General features: G+C 40.4%; 1 protein-coding gene across 3 annotated transcripts in view; it reads left to right on the top strand.

The window, feature by feature from the left end:
* Nucleotides 1-18,653, top strand: part of MFAP3L (microfibril associated protein 3 like) — a 38,628-nt gene extending 19,975 nt beyond the window's left edge. Inside the window, exons 1-3 of one of the 3 annotated variants that reach the window (XM_035324423.1) lie at nt 7-280; nt 10,760-11,167; nt 14,180-18,653. In XM_035324423.1, the coding sequence (XP_035180314.1) occupies nt 259-280; nt 10,760-11,167; nt 14,180-15,042 (1,293 nt within the window). In that variant the 5' untranslated portion in view covers nt 7-258 and the 3' untranslated portion in view covers nt 15,043-18,653. Of the gene's footprint in view, nt 1-6; nt 281-10,759; nt 11,168-14,176 lie in introns of those variants that run through there. The other 2 variants (XM_035324422.1, XM_035324424.1) reach the window with 2 other exon arrangements.
* Nucleotides 18,654-20,272: the final 1,619 nt, after the last annotated feature.

The following is a 20,272-nucleotide window of genomic DNA, read 5'->3' as shown; positions in this document are numbered from 1 at the left end:
CCGAGGTCTTAAACGGTCCTGAAGTTGGGGGCGGTCTGGCAGAGCTCGCCGGTGCTGCTGTTCCCTGACGGGCCCGGTTTGAGCAGCGCCGGGCAAGGGGGCTGAAGCGAGGAGAAAGCGGCACGGAGCGGCACGCGTGTGGCGGTGCGCTGCCTGCAGGGTCTCGTCCTCCCCGACTTGGCGAGCTGGAGCGTCTCCTGCGGAGCTTCCCTGCCAACCCTGCTCGGAAGGAGAAGCACCGGCTGCAGGCAATGCCAAATGCAAAATGCGGCCTCGTTTGGTACGTATTTGGCTGAAAAAACCTGTAAAGTTAGCTCGTGGTGGATAACGCAAAGGGGTTTAAAGGGGAAAATGCAGCATTTTAGTTGGTAAGAGCCAATGCATTATGGAACAGTTTGTGTCTTCACTGCAGTAGGACAAAATATGGCAGATCTCCTTTCAGCAGAGGCAATGTTTGCTTGGCAGGAATCTTTTGTCTGGCTTAGTGTGTACAGTTAGTTAGCAACAGCACCATTGGGTACCGGTGGTTGCTGTAGTAGAAATTCTTTTTTTTTTTTTTTTTTTTTTCTAGAAAGACATCTAATCTAGACTGCAGTATATCAACATCAGTAGATTCTGAGTGCAACTCACACAGCTTGAGTGCACATTGCATATATACTATTTTTTTCAGTTACTTAGACAAATTGCAGACCATCACCAAGAAAAAGCTTTCTTCCCACTTTGTTACAGAGATATGTGGTATTTGTGCAACACAGGCAAGTTTCCGTCAAGAAAGCTTAAATAGCTATGTTAACTGCCACCAGAAGACTGTAGCGTAAGACCTCGCTCCTCAATACTGCCTGGAATTTTTTCATTCCTGCAGTTCTGAGCTGCTGCCTGGCCATGCAGATCGGCACCCTTGCAGACCTCTCTCTGTAGTCTTAATTCTGTTACTTAGTTCTGCTAAGTAAAGCAGTGCCATTTTCTAACTGCATACAGACCCATCTGAGAAACATCACTTCCAAGACAGCGGACATGCTATTAGCTTTCACCAGTTACTGTGATGAAAATTATTCATAACAGCATTTTAGAACATCTTTTTTTTTTTTTTTTTTTTTTTTAATCTGTCAGGCAGGAAAGAAAGGTGTGAAGGGCAGACAAAACTTGTATCTTCTCTTATAAGTTCCTCTAACAAGATAGAGGAATTCAAACAGATTTAGTGATTTTCATTTAGGTAACAAAAAAAAATGGTAGTGGACTGTCTTATTTCAGCGTAAAGTCACTACCATGAGTGGTGCTTATTTATAAGAAATAGGGAACTCTGTACAGATGTGTAAATCTCTTTGGAAGAGGTCCACAACAAATGGGGGAATTACAATAAGAACAACCTATTTAGGTTTAACATTTAATTGTCCTGCCACTCTGAGAGCTTCATAGCAAGAAAAGATTTCTGCTGCTATTTTCAAGTCATGCAGGAACAGGCAATGTACACCGCATTGCAACCGTGCAATTGTGCGTGCAGTCCCCGGTCACACCTGTGTGACCACGCGGTGCCCACCCCTACCAGCACGACTGGGTTCTCTCCAGTATGTCTTGTCTGTGCACAGTGGGTGTGCGATGCCAGTGGGCTCTGGTGTGCTATAGTATAACAGTTCACACGGTATAGTTTTCATTTCTAAGCATGTTTCTGAACAGTTATTTCAGCATGATGTTGCTATGCTAGGTGTTCCATGCAGAATCTGTGATCAGCTTGTCAAAAGATGCTTAGGCAGTCATGCTACTTCAATATTAGTCACATTTTTCAGTCCAGAGTAGATAAAATGGCACAAAAGTCTGAATTATAAGACATTCTTTAGTAAACTTGTGAGTTCTACCTAAATGATTGCACCTAAATTATGGCCATATATGGATGGACTCGGAAAGGGCTGTATTGATCCCATTTGTACAAGCAAGACTCAAGTTTCTGTGTGATGCAATGCAAACTCCTTTGAATCCTGTCTGCTGCCCTCTCCTGATTCTCGTGGAGGAAGTAGGCACATGCACTTTAACCTGAAATGATCCTTTTCTGCTGCAATCAGTCATGAATGGTTAGATTCCTTTAAATTCCCCCTCACAAGTTTAATCCTGTCCTAATGCCAGCACCCACGTGTAACCTCTTTGCGCAGTATCCCGGAAACCAATAAATGTGAAAAACAGTCATTAAAAACTGGTAATTATATGCATCTTGCAATTCTATGGGGACATAGATGAATTAGTCATAGTTTACTCTGTGTTCTCCCAGTTTTTTTAATTCTTTTTTATATTCCCACTTAAATGGGAGCCTTTTGTTAAAATACTGTTTCTAGTTAAACTATATGCAGCAAATTGAAATTATTCACTTATTCAAAGCACGTATAAAATTTAGAATTTAAAAAGTAGAAGTCTTTAGCTCTGCAGAGCCCTTCATATCTTTGTTTAAAGAAAACCTAATTTTTAATTTAAATCTTGTTTGAACATCTTACATCCAGAATTTTTCATCTTCATTTGGAAAAAGAAAACAGTTAGATATGCCTGAAGGATGGTTAGCTTTGGCAAACAGCTCAAAAGAGAAAGTGGAAGGAAATGAATTGGGCCCCATTCCACATTGCTGTGTTCCTTCCACTAAGAACAGATAAGCCATGCTGAGAACATACAAGATCTGTTGTATTTGCTGACTTCAGTGACTTAGACTGTTTGCAGAATAATGCCTACAGAGTACTGGTATAAATAAAGATAAGAGGTGAGTAAAGAAAAGGAAAGATACCTAGAACTTGGTGAGGCCAGGCCATGTGTATGTGGAAGCGTGGGAGAGATTCTCTGCATCTTCTTTGTTACTTCTTTCTCAACAAAGGGGACTTTCAGGCATTGAACCATCTGCATTTACTGCCAACAGTAAAACAGCAGCAGCTATGCTGAAAGCTTGCAAGGAGTTAAGCAAGTGTCTCTTAAAGCCATACAGATGTTTCTAGAGTAATAGCTCTGTACACAAAACTACACTGAGTGGCAATTGTCCAGCCTCCAAATAAATACAAATGCTAAATAAATCTAGATAATCTCCAAGGAAGAAGTATTTCTTTGGAACATTCAAAGTCCTGTAAAGAGTTTATACCTAGACAAACATAACCTGGGCCTTTAAAACTCTCTCCACTGCTGGCAGCGTTGAATCTGCTTTATGATTTGGGTAGCCCACAGCTCAGAAGAAGGACATTTCCACCACAGTACTTGTCTTGAATAAAACCAGCAAGCTTTTCCACTAAGTATAAAATTTTACTTTGTTTTTATGGCAGTCATTAAAATACCTGCAAGAAAACACTCAAATTGCTCATCCCATCTAATAGCGGGCATATGAACTACAACTTATTTAGTGAAAAGCATCCAAATTGCATAAGCATTTTTTTAAGTGTATTTCACAAAAAGTTGACTTGATATAGCAGAGGTGCTGAGATTACAGGAACTGCAACATCAGAAGGGAATTCTTCAGAGGTTTGGCATTCTTGAGGTACTTTTAAATAATCTCTCCAGTAATTACCTAACAACAGGCTTCATCTATTCATTTTTAGGTTAATGGATTAGGGTCTTTGAGCATTTGTTGGAGTGAGGAGAACAACCACCCGACCACTCCAAGACATGGTTAAATCAATGCTACCATTCAAGTTTTGAAAGTGAAGGGGGTTTTAAAGTCTTTAGACTTTCACATGCTGGCTAGTTTCGCAATATCAAGGCATGAGGTACAACAAAGAGTAACAGTACTGAGGAGAACTTGACAGTAAAATACCTATTTGCAGTTAGGCTTCTAAAATATTAATATGGTTGTAAAGGCAACATCTGGAGGGTGAAGAACTTCATTTTACCATTGCTGAATAGGACGGTATGTGCTTCATTCCCTACCCAAAGAGTCTGGATATAGCATATAGGATATTTTTATCTACGTAGGGTAAGTTTGGTCACAAATACAGAACGTGGAATAACCTTTTTGCTTAGTACTTTCATGCTGCAATTTATCGATACGCTATTGAACCTTGAAACTGAAATAAATGAATCTTTACAGTCATTACTTTTACTCCCCTACAGTGTTGGTTGTGTCTAGAACAAAATAACTCTGAAAGATGTTCATTATGAATTTTGCTCCATTTCTGCTGTAAATGGCAGAATAAGCTTTGACCCCTGATGGTTCCATTTTCTTTATTTATTTACCATTTGTCACCTTGTAAAACAAATTCATAAATGTTTGCCTGGAATAGTTTACCAGTGTCTATGAAACATAAAATTAACATAAAAGAGTCCTAAAAAGGTGTTTGAGTTGCCATACCAACAACCATTCTTGTTCACTACCCAGAGCCGTACATTCAGAGGACAACAAATACACAGAAGAAAGATAAACCCCCACATACTGCACAGATGATCATAATCCAGGAACCTTTGCATGTAAATTATATATGGTCTCTCTTGAATCTTCATGAATTTCCTTATTTTACCTTGTTTGAAGAAATTTTTGTCTAGGTATATGTTAATGAAAGAACCTTCCTTCTCTTTCTTCCTGCTGTCCCATCTTCCACCTCAGTTTCACTGAAATTGGCCTTGTTTTAGTATTATGAGAAACAGCAAATACGTATGCCTCAGCTGTCTTCTTTATGCCATTCAATTTTGTGTGTATTTTTAATAACAACTCTTCCTACTCATCTACCCTCTGAAATCAGTAGTCTGTAAAGGTTATCTTAGTCTGTCTTTGGCTTATCTCTGCTTTATTCAATTTCAAGATTAGATTTACCAGAACCAAGTGTTCTGTAGCATCAAGAAGCCTGACTTAATAGCAAATAATAACCCATGAACTTTAGAATCTGACTATTACGTGTTGGGAAAACAAACAAACAAACAAACAAAAAGTAATACTGCAGATACCCCAAATAACTTAATAGTTCTTTACCTTGGTGTTTCATTAGTTACTTAGGCTGGAAATAAGTCCTCTCTAAATGGTAAAGACACCATTGGTTATGTAAGTACAGTGGATAAGGGCAAGCACATTTTCTTTTAGGCTGTAGTCAACACTCTCAGCGTGTCTCCTCGTTCTAAAATACTGATATTTAAAAGGATTATAAAGGGGATTGTGAAGGCAACTTTCCAGCATACCCAGGCAGCTGAATACAGCCAAAAAGACTCAAACACGTATATAAGCTGGGAGCTGCTGCCCAGTTCGGAAGCACCAGCCTAGATGGGCAGAAGGAATCTCGTCAACCTATGAACATTGCCACCTTTTTGACATAGCCAGGGAAGCAGAAAGGACTGTGGAGGACTGAAGTCCTCCCCAGAAGAATGAACTGAGCAGCTGTTTCAGAACCAAGCCTTATTATTTTATTGACTAGCAAATGAGTAGAGAAATAAGTCAGAACATTGCTGCTAGATGTTAAATGAGTGATATTTCTCTTCACTTGCCCGTCTGGACCCTAACAGCTTAATCTTTTCATTAAGTGGTTCTTGCTCTTAAGCCTATGAGCTGGCAGCCAACTTCTTAGCTTCTCTGTGCCGTTATTATGCCACATGGTTCATTCTTCTGCATTTCTGTTCCAGTAACACCTGTTAGCTTTTACTGTTGTCCACTTTGAAAAAGCACTGCCTGTGGCAACTAGGAGAGGGGATTGGTCTGAATAGGGAATGTAGTAAGCAGTTTTTAAATAATAAAGGATTAGCTTTAATTTTGTAGCAGCATCTTGATATTTATAGACAAATGAGAATTAGAGTGAAAATCATTTTCATTTTCTTGATCAATTACAAGTTAAGCAAGACACCATTGTGATGCTAAAGCTATCGGAATGTAATTTATGCATTGTACAATGAGCTGACTTCTGGTGCTTCACTTCTGAATTGAATAACCTCACAGTTAATAGGATTACACATTATTCCAAGTACAGAAACAGGCAAGTCTTACAGAACAAAGCAAGCCAGGAAAAGGTATACATCACTGACCTCCTTTTCTGTTCTTTTGTGCTCTGTCATCACGTTGTTTTGCACAAATGCAGTACTTACAAATGTAGCCCCTCACCCACAGTCCTTTTCCTTGGTGGCAGAAACACTGGGAAGTAAATTCATCTGCAATATGAAAAAATAAATGGTCAGTCAGAACCTGTCTCTGAGCGATAAATGTTCCCAGCCAGTCTGAACTGCAAGTGTCTTCTCATCAGACCACTGATGGTTTTGGGCAGAGAAATTTTAACCTTAGGTTGGTCCATTTCACAGTTACGAGTAATGCCATCAGCCTGCAGCTCTGGTTGTTCTTGAGCCTATTTCCAGGGAACTCCTGTAGATAAAAACGCATAGATAGCACGGTAGAGACAGCTATTCCATCACTTAGAAGAAAAACGTGTAATAGTTCTGGGAGCCCAGCACTGGCAGCTAGCAGGGGCCGGTGGTGGGAAGCTGCAGGGGCACACCAGGAGAGGCAGCGGGGCTGCTGCTGGGCCCAGGGGCTCTGCCTGCCCCCGGAGCCCCGGCTGCGGACTGGCTGGGGATGAAGGGGACGAGGTGTCCCCCTGGCAGCTTCTCGGGGCTGTCAGAAAGCGGCAGCTGCCCCGCTTTGCTCCGGTGCACCGCACGGCCTCCTGCTGCTTGGCTGAAACTGCCCTCTCGTTTCACAGGACTGCCTCAGGAGGGAAGGGGCGATCGCAGAGGTGCCCCGAGGTCTTAAACGGTCCTGAAGTTGGGGGCGGTCTGGCAGAGCTCACCGGTGCTGCTGTTCCCTGACAGGCCCGGTTTGAGCAGCGCTGGGCAAGGGGGCTGAAGCGAGGAGAAAGTGGTATGGAGTGGACATGCGTGTGGTGACAGAATCCTGGCACTTAGAAGGAAAACTTGCCATAGTTCCCTCATGTGGCTTGTCTCGTGTATATTTCCTTGGAAGTTAATCCCGTGAGCAGCACTGTTACTTTCAGATTTTCAGTTTACACCGTGTGGGTTGGGGAAGAAAAAAACAAAACCACTTAACGTAAGGAACCCTGGCAACCATCTTTCAGTGGCAAATTTTGCTACAGATAAAATATGCCAGGGGACATTATCTGTGTATTAGATGCTGGAGGAGAATTTAGGGATTCTTCTGGTACCACCAGAGGTAAGCCTGTCCCTCACTACAGCTTTGTAGGTGGGAGAGGTAACTCAGACAGCTAAGGGTGTTTCTTTTCCTTTTCATGCACTACAGTTTTAAAAAAGAAGAAAAAAGTAAGAGTATGTAACCACATTAACACTACTAAAAACTTTCAGTTTTTCTAAGTCTTTTACATGTATCTTGTGTGTGTTTTGAGGATGGCAGAAAGGAATGCATCCTTTCTTTCCATGACCATAAATTTTACTTTATGTTAATCTTCCGTTTGGGGGCAATAATGCTCCCGGAGACTGAGTCTGTTCCTACAGAGCAAATACTTACAGTGCAGACATAAGTGGCTTGTGTCCTGTGTTATCCTCAGACTTGAGGAGTTACTGCAGCAGTCTTTGTTTTTGTCTAGTCAACCTAGTTGTGCTCCCTGACTTAGGGCCAGGTTAAAAGGTTACCATTTTGGCTTCCTTCATCAGGTTTATCATGGGCCACAGTTAATTAATGCTTGTCACGGCCAGGATCCAGCATGATAGCACTGTGCCCACTTCTCCTGTATCCTGGATTCTCTTATGTCTTTGCCAGAAGTAGGCTGACATCACTAGCAGCCCTGTTTCAGTCTCCTTACCCTCTCCATTCAGTTGTGTGATTGAATCATAACCCATTGCATCACTTCGGTTTAACAAAGCAGCTGACTCCCACAGTTGTTTTCCCTAATATCCTTAGGCTGCTGTTGTGCCTAAGGCAAAGCAGTAGGACAGAAACTCTCAGGAAATCTCCCTTCACACCAGAGTCCAATGTGAGCATGTTTTCTACCCTTCCCAATAGTCTCTCTCCCCCTCCTTCTTCCTGCTCTCCTGTCCTGATTACGGCTGTTGTGGTCCTCTGCAACAGATCAGCAGGGATGTGCAGCTCCCTGAGCGGCCACCCTTTAACTTTCTCTTGCTAAGTAGGGCTGAGAAAACCTTTTTTTTTATTTCCATTTTTTTGTTCCTCACTAACAGTGCCTAGGATTTGCGCGCCAAAGAGAAGATTCTCTATCACTTCTTAGTTGCCCTGGGAACATTTGTTTAAACTGGCAGCTTAAAACACTTCTTCAGAGACATCGCTCCCGACTCTTCAGACATACCCAAGAGCCCTTCCCTGGATGGCATGTGAAAGCAGCAGCCACCATTTCCAAACATCCTGCTTTAAGTCTCCTGCCAGGTTATTGCTCATTCCAGCCATCAAACTGTATTTATTTCAAGCAGAAATGCATCTGCGGAGGTTTTAAGTGCTTTCTTAACATTCTGCATTCCAGGAACATACATCGGAAAGTACATTCCCAAGAGTGACACGAGTAGGCACGAATCTCCCACAGTAGACGTAAATTATTCGGCTCTATTTCTTAAATTTTACTGCAGCTATTTATGATACACTTCTGTGGTGCCAGAATGAGGGAGCTGCTGTTATTTTCAGACAAGCGATTGGCCCTTCGGCTATGTAAACCAGTCAGATTTGTTACTGCTACACAAAAGTTCGGTTTTTGCTTTCGTACGCGCCGTGTTAAGCACAGGTGAACATACAGAACAGGCATGCGTCACATTGTTGCTGCCATCACACTCTTGGCAAAATATCCATCCATAGCATCCCTACACTGCGGGGAATCAGTGGGCCACCAACCAAACCGAGCTTCACAGTACACCGGCGGTCCTTCCTCACGTGGTTTCTGTTCACCTGCTGTGGTGATCTTTTATTTCCTTCTGGAATTCAGATTCCTCTCCATGCTAAACAATGTGTTTGATTGCTACAGATTTTTCTGCCATCAAAAAATACGGTAGGCTCAAATACAGTAATTACTGGCCACAGCCAGTAATGAGCAATACAAAGCTTGATGAATGTATGTTGTTCTTTTGCCCTTCCCATTGTCTTAATCCAGCCAGTCTTTGTTCCTGCTCCCTTGCCAGGAAGTGTGACGTGTCTTTTGGCTTTTCTGTATGGCGCAATGCAGATCTATAATGCTGTACAAAAACATTTTATAGACTGAACATGTGTAGCCATAACGAATGGCTGTCTCCAAGGTTAATGGAGTAGTAGAAATGAGATGGAAATAGTTACTGAAGTGAACAGGCAGAATCAAAGATTTTTTTGCAAAGTGCAGATTTACACAGGCTATACCTATAGAGGGGTTCTGAAACACAGACTCTACGCAGTTTGCATAATTGGAAATGGATTTCTGAAGTCAACATTTATATAGCTTTTTATGACAAATGTGATTTGCATATTAATTTTAAAGTTAAAAAATTAGTCTGGCTCTTCAAGGCAAATATTTCCATACTGAGTATTTAGAAAAAATGAGGAAAAGTGAGAGCAAGCTTGGAATTGTGACAGACATCCATACCATGCATGCAGCTTATCTAAAAATACATAGTTTGTCATTTCCAGTAATGATTCATCCTACAACACAGAGGAAACTAATTTGCTCTTTTAATAACAGTTTTATGAAATCAAGTTCAGTGCCTTACAGAGAACAGAGGATGGAGAAGAAAACAGCCTAACTCAAATATTACCAGTGAAAGACATTAATGTTTTCTCTCCTTCTTGAATAAAAGAGAAAAGAAGGAAGGGGATTATTTGTTTGTTTTTATTTTAGTGTTTCCCATATATCTGGAACTGTCTAACCTTGTCAGCAGTCATTTTTCCATTCTAAGGTAGATGAGATACTTGGGTGTCACCTAGGTCTTTAAGAAAGCTCAAACCTTTTGCAAGTGAAATGCTCAGTTGGGGAAAGTCTGTTGGATACTTTCTGTGTCCTCTATTAGATTCCAGGTAGATTCCTCTAACTCATATTTTTCATTAAGTTTGTATTATTTACCTTACAAAAACATGCGTTAGATATTCTGATGTGATTTAAACATAATTTGTGGCCCTTAGACTCAGTGAAATTTTCAATGGTGCTCATTTTGATGCCAGCATTGTGCCGTCAGTCAGCAGTGAATGCCAGTTGTGTTCACTGGGAGCGTAATGTGGCCAACAGAGAGCACATCTGTAAACCCTGTCCTCTGTCTACAAACTGAAATCACTGTTTAAGAAAGAGCCCATTGTAGATGATTAGTTGAGGAAAAATATTGTAATGAGAGTGCAAAAACTGTAAAGGCAAAACACTTAATGCCACATAAGGAATGAAAAAGACCCGATTTCATTTGTACCTTGAACCAACCTTGCCCATCATTATTTCACTAGCAAGCTCCAAAACCTTTCCTGGAGTAATTCTTTCTTATGTCATTCCACAATTCATCTAAGACCATGCACGTGACAGTTGCAGCACTAAATTGGTAGTGACAGCTTTGATGTGCTGTACCTTTGTTTTTCCTGTTGATTTTGCAAATGTTAAAAAAAAAATAAGAGAGAGAAATCTATAGAACTTTTGGAATAAAACTGTAGCTGCTGCTGTAGCTAAATTGCTCCTAAGTGTCTAGGTGATAAAAGCCTTCTCCCACGCCTGCCACTCTGAACAACACTATTGTCAGGAAAATGTATGCATCTTTTTCCAGTAAGAAAAAGGACTGTGATAACATTAGCATTTAGACAAGACACTGAGCTGATGATTGTGAAATGCATTAATGGATGTGTCACTATTTTAAAAGAGCACATCTAATGGATTGTTTATACATGCCATCTCATTGTACTTATTTATTTATTTTATAGGATATTTTAAACATAAAATTGCATGGATCAAAGTAAAACTCTCCTGTGACCTCCTCACCTCAAGGGCCTGCATTCAACAGCACCGACTCCAGTTTCCTGCCAGTTGCGTGTACCACCAGAGGAAAATGAACATACTGAGCAGCCACCACTTTCTGTACCTTCTGCCCACCACTCGCCTTGTCATCTTACTAGCAGCTCTGACGACTGCTGAGGATGTGACTAATAGCACTTTCAACCGCACTGACATGAACACGGGATCCGTGCCTGTGGTCATCTCCCGCATCGACCATATTATAGTCAAGGAGGGGAGTAGTGCCTTGATTGACTGCAATGTCCAAGGTAGTCCTAGTCCGCATTACCGATGGTACAACTCCAATGGCCAGCTGCTCCAAGAGGAAGAGAATAAAGGTAAGATTTTATTATTCTCAGCAATGTAGCCTGTCTGAGACACTTCTGATTTCAGCAGGGTAACTAAAAACCTTAATTTCATGGCCTGACAATGGTGTTTGCCTGCGGGAATATATATGAAAGCACACTGGGATCATGGCAGCTATAAATGTGTGGTGCACACCTGGGAAGAAAACAACAATGTTTTTGTCATGTGTTATGTATAGTAAAACATACCAACAAGCTGAAGTGCTTAAGGTGTGGGCGGGTTTCTTTTCACTGGAAGACTTCAGATTTGATCTTATTTCCTATTCTTTCCCCTTTGTTTTCTTTGGCACCAAAGAACACAGACAAGCTATTATCCAACTCAAGGAAGGATTCTCTTGACATATGGGAATAGTTCATTGTCGTGATTTCAACACAGCTAACTCCCTGCTAGCCCTCTTGTCTTTATGCGTAGTGCGACGAGAGTGTGAGAAACAGGAGATGCCCTGAATGACCAAGAGAAAAATCTATATAGGAGCAGCAGTCTACAGGGACAAGCCAAGTCTGAGCCATCCTGGCTGCAGTAAGACTCTTCAGGTGTATTTGCCAGAGACCTTCATTTCACATGAGCTTGTTTTCCTTAAAGGAAGATTTGGTGAATAATCGTAGTTAAAATTCTAGGGAATATTTGCTGGGAAGGAAAGGTATTTTGCTCATGTAATCCTTCCGTACTGACTGCTTTGTTCACAGCATGATGAAATCAACTCTTAGTAATTCGTACTAATGCAGGACAGCTTGTTTAATAGCTGGGCTGTGGGAGAACTTTGTTATGATGGAGTAACAACTGAGCCAGATGTATGTGCTTCAACAGTGTGTCTGTAAACTGCTTAACACGTGTATTTTATCATTGTCTGTAAAGCTGGGGAAAAGAACTACTTGAGCTAGTTAAGCAGACTTAACTGGTCATGGACCGTGACAACATACTGTGACTAGAGCTCCAGAGTGTTTTACTAGAGTTTACCACCGGAAGTTTGCCCATTTAATTAGGCATCTAACTTTAGGTCTTTGTGTAGTTGACTGAGAGAGGTAGCTACTAACACAAACATTCAGGTAGGTAAGCAAAAACTTTGAACAAATCAGTAAAAAATTACATATGTGGCATTAAGACAATATAACTTTAACCTAGACTTTCAACACTGCACTCCTCCTTTAAAAAATTGATGCTTTTCCTTTAAGAAATGTTACCTAGCACAAGACGTTCCTCTACTATATATGTGGTTCGGCTGAAAAAGGTGTTGAATTGTTACCACAAAACCAGCCATGATACCTTTTCAAATCATTGTTTTCTCATTAGACTTACACTATCTGCCAGGATCCATTGGCACAAAACCAGTATTTGAGTCACAGTTCAGTGCTATTATGCCATTTGTAAGAGCTGGAGCAGGGTACATCAGCAAGGCATCTTGTCATTTTGCAGCGAATAAAGACCTACTTTGCCAATGCTGCAATTCCAAGAAATGTTTAGCAGCCAATACTGTGTATCTCATCATAGAGCTGGAGAAGGAAGTATCATCCACTAAGACAGTTTCCCTCAAAATTTGCCTAACTTTAATTGATTGGAGTGATTTGTGTGTGTGCGAAGGTCTGCTTTAGACTGATTTTTTGTTGTTGTTTATTCTATGCTTTTTCATTTCAGGCAAAGTGATTCAGCTGTTTTCAAGAACTAAGCTAGGGCAAATGTACTGTTTTGGCTAAATTGTAAATTCTAGTAAGCTTGACACCACTAAATGAGGATTATCAAAAGATATAATTACATATATGGACTGAAGTAGGGATCTTGGGGGAGTATTTTCTATATAGGCTTTTACTGGAGGTAGTGTAAAAAACAATTTGGACAAGCCATGTTTAGTTAGAAAAACTTTCAAACTGGTAAAAGCCCGTAACTGCTCTGAATTAAAGGCATTTTTAGACTTATTTTGAGTCTCAAAATTGTCCACAGATTCTTCCATGAAAGAAATAAGGTAAGAAATAGAACAATCTTCCTAACAACAAAATAATTTCCACAAAAAGGATAAAATAAATGTAGAAGCAAGACATATACCAGCCTGTGGCAGGACTGCAATCCATGCCTTGTGATTTAAATCCACTGCACTGGGTTTTTGTGGTGTTTTACACCTCTAATCACAGATTCAATGTCTTTGGTCAGCTGCCTCAACAGACTTAAATTGCAGCAGGTTAGGTTTAAGGAAATACATCTTTCATACAGCAAACAAAATTTCAGGTAAACACCTGAAATCCCTTGATGTGGAAGATTACTGAAAATCCATCATTGACTTCACAGATACCTCTCAGGAATGGCTTGGGATTGTGTTAGGAAGCAGCTGACTCTGCCTCTGAGCAGCAGTATTTATTTGATGATCTTGTTCACTTACATCAGCCTATGCTGTTGTTTTACAGGGAAATCTTCTGTATGGTATCTCCCTGTGTGAAATATTCAGAAGGCACAGAGGCACTCATACACTTTCTGCTGTTCCATCCCCTATATGAACTCCCAGGGGTGGGTTTCCATGAGGCAAATAATTGATACCAGCCTTTCATATTGGAGTTGATTTTTTTCCAGCAAAGTTGCAATTTAATAAATTGTATCACACACAATAAAGCAAAAAACTATATATCCCCAACTCTTAAATGGTAGCAACATTTGAATAAAGATGAAGCTTATCCCTGGAAGTATTTAAGGCCAGGTTGGATGGGGCTTTGGGCAACGTGGTCTAGTGGGAAGTGTTGGTTTGGAACTAGATGGTCTTTAAGGTCCCTTCCAACCCAAGCCGTTCTATGAATCTATGATATCCAAAGTTAATGATTTGATAGTAACCTAGCTAGGATTTTAGGTTGAGAAAACTCTTTGAGATGGTAAATTCTTTGTCTTCTTGTCAACATTATTTCCCTCCTCTAAAATCTGACGCCAGTTTGACAAAGTTGATGTTTAAGACTATGCTGATCATGCGAACAAAATATTCTAAGTTATTCTGTCTCTTTTTCCAGCAGGAAAATGGTGGTTTCTTGACAACGGGCTACTAAACATTACCAGCGTGTCTTTTGAAGACAGAGGTAAATACACTTGTGTCGCATCTAATATGTATGGCAGTGTTAACAATACTGTGACACTGAGGGTTGTCTATACTTCCGGAGATATGGGAATCTATTACATGATCGTCTGCCTCGTAGCTTTTACCATTGTTATGATACTGAACATTACCCGGTTATGTATGATGAGCAGCCACCTGAAGAAAACAGAGAAAGCAATCAATGAATTCTTCAGGACAGAAGGAGCGGAGAAACTCCAGAAAGCCTTTGAGATTGCAAAGCGTATCCCAATTATCACTTCAGCCAAAACGCTCGAGCTTGCCAAAGTAACACAGTTCAAGACCATGGAATTTGCTCGCTACATCGAAGAGCTTGCTCGCAGCGTACCTTTGCCACCTCTCATCATGAACTGCAGGACTATAATGGAAGAAATTATGGAGGTTGTCGGTCTGGAGGAGCAAGGACAGAATTTTGTACGGCAGACAGCAGAAGGCCAAGAAACCACTGAAACAGATGAGCTGTATATGATCCCGAATGCTTTGAAGCGCAGTGACTCTCCCACAGCTGACTCTGATGCATCGTCGCTGCACGAGCCACCTCAACAGATTGCAATAAAAGTGTCAGTTCACCCATTGTCCAAAAAGGACTGCATGGATGGTCAGTCACAAGAAAGCATGCAGCTGGACACCAAGGAAGAAGGCACTCCTCAAACACCAGCACTTCCTGTGGAGCCCCCTCCTGAACCTTCTGCTGAACTCAGTTCTGATGACACAGCATTGGCAAATGACAAAAGTACATGTGTTATATATGAAAGCCATGTATGATAGTTGCTCCTGAATCTATGCATAGCAGGAAAATCAGGTGGAGCTCTTTTAAAAATGCATATTGTACTTGCCGCTAAGCCTTACCTGGAGACTATCATAGCAAAAGCATGTATGTGGATTATCTGGCACTTTCTTCTCAATTTGACTTTAGTTTACCATGATGTATGGCAGAATAATTGCTAATACATTAATATTAATTGCTCTTTGGGGTTAGGAGTATTTCCAAGAAACATTTACCTCAGCATTTTCTAGGTCGGAGTCACCTGTAGTGGCTTCTTGAAGTCACTGGTAGTATTTGATGTAGGACACTTGAACTTGCTAAACACAAAACTGGTTTTCATTTTCCTCCTTCATTCTCATTATTTCCATCTATTGCATTTTTGCAAATATTGTCTTGTGAATTTGAGTTATTGCCCAAGAGGCAGCACTCCAATAGCCAAATAAAATCCTAATAGATCCCATTTACAAAGCCTGTTTGCTGAGCTGCATTGTGATTTAGAGGGCTATTAAGGAAAGTTAAAATGTTTCCATTTCATTTGAGACCAGGCTGCTTAGGCACAAAGGGAAATAGTTTTCTCTTTTCCATGGAATGAAGAAGCCAACAAGTATTTTTTTTCACATCAAGAAACAACTTTGAGCTGTATTTTACAGATAGGAAAGCCCTTCAACATCTTACAGAATGCTGCAGTCACAGCTCTGCAGGGTGTTTTTGCACGTATTTGACCATCTCTGACTTTGCCAGAAGTTTATATGGAAAACAGTTGCAAATCTGCCAGATGTCTTGCTTTGTAGTAATTTGGTAGGAGTAAGTATGCGCAGCCCTACTAGAAGACATGCAGGTGCGTTAGCAGCAATCCTGCAAACTCCAGGGAACAGCTGATGACAAGGGTGAAATGGCAGAAGATCCTTTTGCTGGGATTCTCTTTTTTTTTTTTTTTTTGCAGATTCATGTTCTGAGGGTCAAGCCTAAATTCATCTATAAGCATAAGTCTGAGAATGTTTTATCCAAATTAAAAAACAAACAAAAAAGTGTGCTGTAAAATTACAATGATGATCACACAAACTGCTTACTGTGTTATAATTTCTTTTGTATTTTAAGTACCTCCTACGTATGTAGGATGTTCACTACTTGAGAACACGTGACTCTACCCCAGTAAAGCTTTAATGATTATGGCAATTGTGGCATTAAAAAGGATTGACATTTATGCCAGGAAAAGCAAGGAGTGGAAGGGAAGTGCTAATTTCTATTGCGGACAGACAATAAAAGGGACCTTTTCTGGAGTGAGTCTGAAAAGAAAGCACTTCCAAGAGGAGCCCTTACAGGCTTAATGCCATATTAATTTTCTGACACACATTTAATTTGGAACTAATGAACAATCACCTGATAGTTTTTAAGAAAGACTGTAGTGTAAGTATAGATACTCAAATCTGGAATCGAGTATATTGAAGAAAAAGAAGTCAGTTAAGTCTATGGGGAGATGATGCATGGATGGCTATCTGAATGTTTTATTGAAGTAGTCACATCTACATGTGTCCTTCAGAGGTAAGCAGCTATATTAACTGCACAGGTCATTAAGATAATGCAAAGGCAATGTTGCAGCTATCTGTAAAAACCACTGAGGTTTTTTGTGGACTTCTTCATATTAAAGAGCAGAGCTTCAACAGCAGTGTAGTACAGGAACACCCTGTGACCTCCCTTTGTATACTTATTTAAAAATACTTGTTTAATAAAGGTCTTCAGATATTGCAATTGAACTTGTGAAAGTGACAGCATTTAGTTGCCTAACATTTGTGCTTACCACTGTGGCAGGCACCTATACAAAATGCATTTGCACATACCCAAAAGGAAGCACGCAGGGGCAAAGTCCCTTTAGGAATGTGGCTGGAAATATTTTTGAAGCAATATAAATCTAGAACACAGGGTAGAGCACCATGAGGAACCTCACTTCTGACCAGTGCGATTGAAAACACTTCTGATGCAAACTTAACTCCTTGTCTGAGTCCAAAGTACATTTCTGTTCAGTGTTCACATCAGTTTTTCTTCAAGTCCCTTAATTTGCTTCTAGTGTGAAAAAAATGTGATGGCAGAAACAAAAGCAGGAACTTGCATTGAGTTACTTTTATTCACCTTAATCTCCTGAAAAGATGCATCGTGTTTTTTCTACCTGCCCAGCACTTACAAACAATGTAATTCATTTTGAAGTTACCTGCTTGGTGCCCAACTAAGATTGCTCAGATGAGCAAGGATGTTCTCTTTCAAAGCGTAAAAATAACTTTAAAATTGCACTTCAATAACAAAAAAGGTTCAATATTAGCTTATTGTTTTAAAGTACAGTATTTAATTTTAATAGTATTTTAATTATAATTTTATTTTACAGTGTGGATCAGATCTCTTCACATATTCATATGGTGATTGGGTACCAGGCAGTTCTGACCCTGACTGCTGCCCAACCTGTTTATTATTTATTTATTGAGCAATATGGAAGAGCAAACAATCCACAGGGTTTTCTTTGCTGTCCCTGAGCAAACTTCCTTGAAGATATAGATTATATTTTTTCCAAAGGTTGCCCACAAAGATTGTGTATTCAAATACAAGCACACTTTGCAAACCATTTATAAACAGCAGTTATTTGGATTAGAGGCATGTAATAGGTACAGTGCTGAATTTCCGCTGTTGCAAGGTCAAAAGGAACTTCTTTGACTTTGCTGGAGCTGGAGTCACTCAGAGCTGAGAGGCCACAGGTAGGACTGGCCTAGCCAGTAAAGCCTTTGGACATTTAGCTTGGTGGTTTTACCAGAATAAAAACCAACAGCACTGTATCTAAAGAAAATACAGATTGTAATGGGTCTGATTTATGTATTCATTCTCTTTTCATGTGTCTTTATGCATTTCTTGTATAATACCTGAAAGAATAAAGCTTTTTACATGCTTTCAGGTACTTTCTTCTGTGGGAGCTATGTGGGCAAAGATCCAAACGTTCCTCTTTCAGATTTTCTGGCTGTGCTATCATAAAGTAAGCAATTTTGTTTTGCAGTATTTCCTAGGGAATGGCTATTTTATGTTGCAAGGACACTATTAACAAATATAAAATCCATGATGGTTCTAAGAAAACATTAACATTTGCACTGTTACGTATTTTCATGCGCCTTAAGCACTTCAGGGACATTAAGCGATTTGTTCTCATATTTGGTCTATGCACACCTTTTGTTACATTGTTTTATTTATCACATCACCAAGCAGCAATTGTTTGTAAAACACTCAGCATCTGGAAAATCCTGTCCAAGTGCGTTTGTGTTCTAAAAGCATAAGGAACACCAGGTCGGGTTTAGAAAGGAAAAGAGATTTGCAGGATGTATTTACACCATTTAAAATACTTTTCCTGAATTTCATGAAACATGACTGGATTTCTGCAGCACAAGAAGTCAGTGTTGGATTTGATTTCTGACATTCCTTATTCTTTTTGCACTAAATGTAAGACTGTATTAATCAGACCGTTTGAACGAAGTTCTCACTGTCTGCTGACTCATTTTCTTTCTGACCAGCACTTGTTTACTGACCCTCTTCTGTTGTCTGATTTGAGTATGCTTGTGATTAAATCTCTACCCCTCAATCATTTTTTACAATTGTCATTTAAAAAAAAAAAAAAATTTAAAAGTACAGATGAGCATTCTTGTGCAGGGTTATTGGTATTAGGTGAGGCATAGCAGTTTGCTCCTGTGCTTAAGAATTACTGTGTAATCATAAGTCTTGCAGAATGGCGCATACAGGCAGATGTTGATTTTTTTAAAAATCAGCGCCTGTTTTATTCTAACGTACATACCAGGCCAGTTCCTCTATTTGCAGTTACCTTTTGACAAAAGTACTGTAACATAATCAGGGCTTTCTGAGCTTCAGTTTCATTCAGAGCAACTAATTCTGAAAAGTGTTAAGTGTTGAATTTTAAAAGTTCTCGTGCAGTATCTTGGCAGCATGCTGTTTTAAGAGGTGGCCTCCTAAGTAAGCCATACTTGGTGGGACAACTGAAGGCTTCGCAGATGCAGAGGAAATGCATTTTTAACCTACAATGTTTTATCTTTTAACTCTGCTCTTTGGAAAGGTAATCTAACTTTGAAAAATACATTCAGAACACATTTTTCTTCAATGGTTTCAGTTGCGTTAATGGTGATGAAAAACTTCCACAACTTATCTACAAATATGTATCAAAAATAATGAAGGGGGCATAAAAATAGCATACATATGGCCAGAGCCATATGCTATTTTATTGTCTCAGTGTGGGACTGAATGCTTTATGTGAATATCGACAGAGACACCCCTAAACTAAGTGCTGCTGAGGGGTGGTATCTCAACAGAGAAAGATGGGGATGGGCAGAGGGGTCTCTGCTCTCTTACTGAGACCAGAGGCAGGGAAAGCTGGTGCGTAGCTCAGGGCCCAGCTATTTGCAGTGCTACAACTTCACTTCCCCACGTACGAGAACGTGTTTGAGTTCATGTCCTGCACCAGTGCCTGGAATAACCAGCTCAGAGACTTTAGAATCAACACCTTTTTGGTGTCCATTTCTTCCACGTCTCCTCTCCTCACGTCTTCACTTCAGGCTCTTTTCTCTGTCCCTACCAGCTCTGCAGTGCTACTTCTCAAATGAGAAGTCTCAGAACAGAGCAAAGTAGTGCTTGGGGCAAGTGTGCCTGCATTACAGGCACCTCTGTTCCAAACTGACTTTTTCTAAGTCCCCAAATGGACTTTTTCTCCCCAGCTGTACCAGGCTCTAATGCTATGTTCTATATTTAGCTCTCTGGCTCCCAGGCCCAAACTGAGTCATTAAACTCTCACAGTAAAGGCTGACTCACGGATCCGTGATAGCATGTGCACATCTATAAACTGGTCAGAGAAACTGAAGCTAAGACACTGATTTCTTGTACGATATCATAATGTATGGCAGCAACCACTAAATGCGGCAGACGTAGGACACTGAAGTCACATAAGGAGAAGTTATTTCATACCACACGGAGAGAGGAGAATGCCAATTAACAGCCAGCCTTCTATAGCATGGAGAGTATATGTAAAACCTTACTTATCATTTAAGAGAAATTTAACGGGTATCAAATCAATTTGCCATTCTATAGCCACCTTCCATTTCGAGAACAGATTCCTGTTAATCTGCTCTGAGCAGAGGTCTCCTGTGCGGGCAAGCACTGTAGGCAAGGAACTACTGCAAGTTACTAGGAAGAGCC

This window comes from Oxyura jamaicensis, chromosome 4 (assembly GCF_011077185.1).
Source record: "Oxyura jamaicensis isolate SHBP4307 breed ruddy duck chromosome 4, BPBGC_Ojam_1.0, whole genome shotgun sequence".
Lineage (NCBI taxonomy): Eukaryota > Metazoa > Chordata > Aves > Anseriformes > Anatidae > Oxyura > Oxyura jamaicensis.
The sequence above is the reverse complement of the archived record's forward strand: the minus strand, read 5'-3'. Positions and strand labels throughout refer to the sequence as shown.